The sequence below is a fragment of the Manduca sexta genome, chromosome 7 (genome assembly GCF_014839805.1).
Source record: "Manduca sexta isolate Smith_Timp_Sample1 chromosome 7, JHU_Msex_v1.0, whole genome shotgun sequence".
NCBI classification, from domain to species: domain Eukaryota; kingdom Metazoa; phylum Arthropoda; class Insecta; order Lepidoptera; family Sphingidae; genus Manduca; species Manduca sexta.
In genome coordinates this window covers 12190634-12197359 of record NC_051121.1, presented here as the reverse complement: position 1 = coordinate 12197359, position 6726 = coordinate 12190634, and the positions used below count along the sequence as shown (strand labels likewise).

At 39.0% G+C, this 6726-nt stretch overlaps 1 protein-coding gene across 1 annotated transcript; it reads left to right on the top strand.

The window, feature by feature from the left end:
• The first annotated feature begins 1035 nt into the window (after positions 1 to 1035).
• On the top strand, positions 1036 to 4415 carry LOC115449039 (prostatic acid phosphatase-like). The gene is made up of 5 exons (XM_030176728.2): positions 1036 to 1149; positions 1264 to 1374; positions 1648 to 1884; positions 2191 to 2370; positions 4284 to 4415. The coding sequence occupies exons 1-5, from the start codon at positions 1036 to 1038 to the stop codon at positions 4413 to 4415; spliced, it is 774 nt and encodes a 257-aa protein (XP_030032588.2).
• The last annotated feature ends 2311 nt before the right edge of the window (positions 4416 to 6726 follow it).

Sequence of the window (6726 nt, the reverse complement as noted above, 5' to 3'; positions counted from 1 at the left end):
CAGTTCTCACCAGAGAAGAACCGGCAGGAATGTCTGGTGTTGCTCTTTTCAAAATCAGGTGAAATTATAAACTACAGTACATAATACAGAGAAAAAAAATACAATTGTTTATTTTTTTATTGTTGTTTAGCATTCACTTGCTCGCAAAATAGTTAATACATAAATTTTATGTTCCCATATGAGTGTATAACCCTTTCAGGAATTATGTAGAAATATAATCTGATATTCTCGAGCAATCAAATATAGTAAACAAAATTGACAAAACAGTCGACACGTGCATATATTATAATTAAACCCTAACTGACGGTTATCACTCGACTCCTCGCGCTAAGTTCTACACACTACACGTGCTACATCTGGCCGCTGGCCCGGGTCCACCGGGTCACATTCCCTTGACTGTGGAATAGTCAAGGACGTAGGTGATCAGGTTGTAATTCTTTTTTGGAATGTTTTCAGCTATTGTTTAGCTTCGTGGACGACTGAGAAGTAATGTTAGTAAGGGAAGACGTCTAGATTGACCCATCAGTAAACCATCCGGGGAGGTGGCGATTATCGAAGGAGAGTTGGGCTCAGTTACTAACCACCATAATATCATGTCCTTAACACTGGTATAATAACCGAAACCCTGCAGTAGCCCTCTTCAAGCTAGATGTATCTACCACCACCACCCGCGGAGGAGTGACGCCAACCTAGATATACTACATAAAATTGTTATCACTCATATCATTGTTTACCTTCCCTGTGTGGCAGCCACAATACTACCCAGGGCTTAACGCGATGGTTTTCTCTACACGCCTTACGTATAAATGCAGATCAATACGCGCGGAACTCCAAATAAATTTAATAACTTCAAGCGTTTATCATTCATTTAATCACTAACTAATCTCGAAAATCATCCGCCATAAAACAACGCCGCGTGATACATGCGTAGGCGCGGCTACAGCTGTGAGTATAAAACTTGTCAAAGCGCGAGACCGCAGCGCACAGCACTTTGCGGCCCTATCACCACCCACCACTAGCCACCATCCCCGCAGCATGGCGCTCCACTCGTACACTCTGCTGATGCTAGTGACCCTAGCGGCTCTGGCCACAGCGGGAACGCGGGCCGACGAAGTCCTCGCTGACAGCGAACTCGTTCTTACGGTCTTGGTGAGCGATCATTTAAACTATTCACCTTAATTCATAAAAGCTTGGTGCAAAAGCAACGATCTTGCTTGTGGTCTTCGTTAGTTAATATAATTTCAATATCTTTCGAACATTCAGGTTCACCGGCACGGAGACCGCACGCCCGTGCAGGGCTCGCTAGAGTTGAGTAACGACGTGGACGCACTGCGAGAGGCCTCCGAGCCCTACGGCTACGGACAACTCACCAATGTAAGTATCTACTGCGACCATTACCAAATGTCGTACGGCGCTCAGATTAATTTCTTGTGGAAACGTAACATCACTTTCAAAACCGACTATTATTATATTTACACCGCGCAATCGAAATAATAATAAGTTTACTTTAAAAAAATACATAGTAGACCAGGGTGATGCGTAAATAATAATTTTCTTGCACCCATTTCTAAGGAAGCAGTCTTTTTTGTTAGAGTAACATAACAAGCCATAAATACAGCTGTTATGACACCATATTGTATGATGCAGGTGGGCAAGCAGAACGCGTACCGGCTCGGCCAGTCCATCCGTAAGCGCTATGGCGGCCTCATTTCCGCGCATTACAATTCCTCCGAGATCTACATCCGCTCGACGGACTCCACGCGCACCAAGATGACCGTGCTCACCGCCATGGCTGCTGTGTACCCCGCCGGAAACGACAACTGGAGCGACTCTCTCCCCTGGCAGCCCACCCCCTACACCACGGTGCCCGTTAGATACGATCCCGTAAGTGACTCCAGTCATGCTCAAACAGCCTATTCTCAAACAAGTCACCAGGAATAAAACGCGACTAATAAATGGCATTGGAGAATCATGAGTGATATTGTGCATCCGCGCCATGAAATTCAACGTGTTTATTGTTTTTTACATCATTGGATGGGTTAAAGCTAGGTTGTGAAGCAGTTGACCTTTAAATATACAGATTAAACGTCGCTGAGGCTGTCCAGTAATTTGAACCTTATGCATGGAAACAAACAGGAGATAGTTTTACATGTGTTGTACGCAACGTTTAAGAAGTCTTTTTTGTCGTAGAACCTCGCCATGCTTAACTGCCCCACATTCAAAAACGCTTACTACAGCAAGATTTTTTCCTCGTCACCTGCGATGGAGCGTTACTCGGACGTGATGAACCAGTGGTCGGAGCTGATCGGGTTCAACATCACCGGCATACCAGTGCTCGCCTATTCTTTGTACGATATTTACAAAAGTCAGGTGAGCCTTAAATAGATTTTATTGTTTTTTGCTGGGAAAGGAGTCAATTATAAGGAACTGAATGGCTAGTGGCATCGTATTAAAACAATCATGGTAAATGTCCGCCATAGTGACTCGTTCTGAGTCGCCAGTGTTTGATATTATATAAATACTTAGAATAGTTTGAGTACGCTATATTTAATACCAAATTCAACGTAGTCACAGAGTAAATCACTCGTTTCTAAATAAAAATAATTTTCACAAAAAAATTAACCGCCTTCAAAAACCACACAAAACCAAAAAATAATTTCACATAACAGGTATATATTGGATACCAATTTTGGAGTCGGTGCATAATTAAAATTACTAGTAATGCTATATTTGTTGCATAGTCCATCTATGAGCTAAATTTCTTTCAAATCAATTAAAACGAGTAGGTTTGCGTTTACTACTAACAAACATACACAGTGAAAGGTGTAATACCAAACACATGTATGGTGTTTCATGTTTTTCTTTCCTCTTTTTTCGGGGCAGGGAGTGTAAAACACCCACATTTGACCAGCTATTTGTAACAGGGGAAGAATTTGGGTAGTGTACAGTTCACAAATTTAAATATATCCTTAATAGCTTCCCTTTGGTGTGCTGCGGCGGTGTGTTCATCTCCGGTGACGATCTGACTTGCCGACTGTGTACGCTGGCAGCTCATTGTTTTCGTATATTCGTTATAGCTTAACTAGCAATTTTAAATAGGCACCGACTCCAAAATTAGTATCCAATATATACCTGTTACGTGAAATTATTTTTTGGTTTTGAGTGGTTTTCAAGGCGGTTTAATTTTTTTGCTAAAATTATTTTCATTTTTTGCTTTTTTGTGTTAGTAAAAAATGGACCGTCTCGATGGCGTAGTTGTGTTTCGCTCACGATACGACTATCGCGCTGAGGAGTTACACCTCTAAGTACCACTGAAAAAGGGAAAATGTGTGATGCTATATATATATGTATGTAAGAAGTAGATTCAAGCAAACCTAACGCAAAAACACAACTGACATATTTGGCTCACAGTACAACTATCGCGCTGTGGTGTTACATCTCTGCCTACCTCTAGAAAGGGGAAAAGGTGTGATGCTATATACATATATGTATGTATGTAAGAAGAAGAGTCAACTAAACACAACTGATATATTTCACACACACAGTACGACTATCGCGCTGAAATATTACGCCTCTGCCTACCCCTGACACGGGGAAAAGATGTTATACTATATGTATAAGTATGTGAGAAGTACACTCAACCAAACTCAATGCAAAAACATAACTAAAAACGTCACAAGAAAGCTAAATTCGCGATTTCATTTTCTTGGACAACATAATTATTCTAGTTTTTTTTAGTTTTAAAATTAAACTACTTAAGCGATCTTGAAAAAAAAATATGGAACCAATCTGGAGAGATATTCATACCAATAAAAAAAGAATTTTCCAAATCGGTTCATAAATGAGCGAGTTCTGAGGTAACACATACAAAAAAAAAAAAATAATTCACGTCGAATTGATAACCTCCTCCTTTTTTGAAGTCAGTTAAAAAATAATTAACGTGTTTCTAAGTAATTTACTTTGCACCAACTAAGTTAAATAAGTTGTAGCGGCTGAATCTACTAAAATAATAATACAAGTTCACAGGTGCAGGACCAGTTATGAGACTTTTCGTGCCTAACAGAGGTCTTATTCAAGCTTAGGTTCAACTCTTAAAAAGAGCAAGATGGACACATGACGTGAAAGATCTCTTCTCGGAAGCACCTACCATATCAATAAAATTATGGATGTGTTGTAGACCTTGATACAAAAGGATCAGCACCAAATAGAAGGGGGTATTTAGACTTCCACAAAGTAATTTTATCCCTAACAGCATGACTCGTAATAACGACAGGAATTTACAGATCAGCCTCGGCGTGCCACTGACCGAGGAGTTGCAGGCGCTGCTGCCGGAAATCAAGGATGTCGCTGGCGCAGCTATGGACATCTTATTTGGTGATGACGACTACGTGGCGCTGGAGGCCGGTGAGTCGTGACGAACTGCTTTTTCTTCTTCTTCTTTCTCCTCACTCACTCCGTAACTTGCATCGTACATTTTAAATTACATTCATGGTATAATTTAGAAGAACACAAAATACTGAGTAATATTAAATATATTATTTTTCATTTATTTATTACACTTTATATACAAACAGTATAAAGGCGGACTTAATCCTAAGACATTTTCTACCAATCAACCTTTAGGTGGTGCAGAGATTGATGGAGGCAGGTGTACACAACGAGAGAAGGTAGTGGACAAAATATTAACAAAAAAAGACTTATATCATTTATTTTATAAATATAAAACTTACGTACTATACGTATAGATATTACATGCGTATATAAATACACAGTAATATTATACATACATGATATTAACTTAAGTTATAGAGGAGATTCTGCCGAACTATCAAGGAGTAGTTTCCGAACTCTCGTTTTGAAACCAACCATGTAGTGGTGGATCTTACTTCGAAAGGGAGCGCATTCCACAGAAAAAGGGACTGGACATAGAAAGAATATTGGATAAAGTCAGATATATGTGGACTACATGTAAGAAGGAGATTATTTCAAGAGCAAAGATTCCTGCGGTAGCCTATTTGGGTGTGGAACGGACTGCCAAGACGAATGTCCGCAGGTTCAAATCCCAAGGGCACACACCTCTGACTTTTTTAAAAAATCATGCGTGTATTCTTTGTGAATTTATCGTTCGCTTTAACGGTGAAGGAAAACATCGTGAGGAAACCTGCACATCTGAGAAGTTCTCTATAGTAATTTCGAGGGTGTGTGAAGTCTATCAATCCGCACTAGGCCAGCGTGGTGGACTAAGGCCTAATCCCTCTCAGTAGTAGAGGTGGCCCGTGCTCAGCAGTGGGCAAGTATTTAATACAGGGCTGCTATTATTATTATTATAAAGATTCGTGTTGTGGTTACCACCGCGGTCGGTAGGGAACTTTATTTGACTTTCAATTGGGCAGCTCAAACGTGCGGGTTCCTATTCCTGACGATTTTCCACGAAAAAATAAACCTTAGTTAGAGTAGGATAATTAATTGTTGCTAAATGCTAAACACTCCGACTACTTCTGAAGTACAAAATATGTTTTAGAAAATTCGACAAATGGCGGTTAGCACTAAAACAAAAAAAAACATAATCTAACTGCACAACAAGCATTCGTGCCTGCCGGAGCACCCATAGTTACTGTAGAGTACCAAGTAGGACGGACAAATTGCTCACTCACATGAAATTGAAATGATAATAGGGTACCGGATTAATTTTTGTTCTTTACTATTATCAAATATTTACATAATATAAATTATAAGAAGGAATTATTAAAATCCGGTAAAAAATCAACAAATTATAAATCTTTGAATTTCGGCGGAAAGGGTAATAAACAAGAAACAGAAAAGAGACGAAATACCCACATGTGACGTCATCGGGAGTTACGACGCGTGCGAAAGAAAGAGATGAAGCGATATCCCCACATCGCGCCCACTTCTGCACATTACAATATTTTAAATATGAATTACTCGTTCATTTTTTAACCAATTTTTACGCCGTTTTCGCATGCTTCTTTTTCGTATTATTAACCATTACATATAGAATATTGTACAAAATCAAGCATAGGCCGGTCCCCTATTAAGATTAATGAAAAGTCCTTTCTACTAATTAGTCCTTCTAGTGTCTGAAGATAGTTGGTGGGCAGTGGCGTGCAAAAATCATCTCCATTTCACATAAAACTAATGTTAGAAAAAGAATTGACCCATCATGACCTCTGAAAGAAGTTAAATAACCTATATCAATAATTATCAAGCGATCTCATACAAAGTAACAATAGTATCGACGCGCAAAGTTTTGTTTTAAAATGTCGTCACATACCTGTAACTGTACCTACTTGCTACTTAATTGCTGAAGTAATGAGGTTGCATTTCGCTCTTTACCGAAATTATTGCGCTTATATGTTTTTGTAAATTAGTATATCTCTCACATCGCCGATTAAATCATTATCCTTAACCAGATTTATCCCAAACACTTCTTGTTCGAGAAAAAAATGTGCAAAACCAACAATACAACATATGTAGCACTTGTTCGTATGGAAGTATTCATCACGCTAATTAGTTTTGGATACTAGACTAAATACCTTATAAGGTTCTTCAACTCAGGAGTACATTTCGAGCCTCTCGCAAGCTTGTTGAATGTTGTTGTTTTTCATCATAACCTAACAAATTCACTTTCTTCTCGGCTATCAAACTTTCACACACTTGAAACTATTATAAGGAATTATATTCTTTATATTTAAATGTTTAAAATAA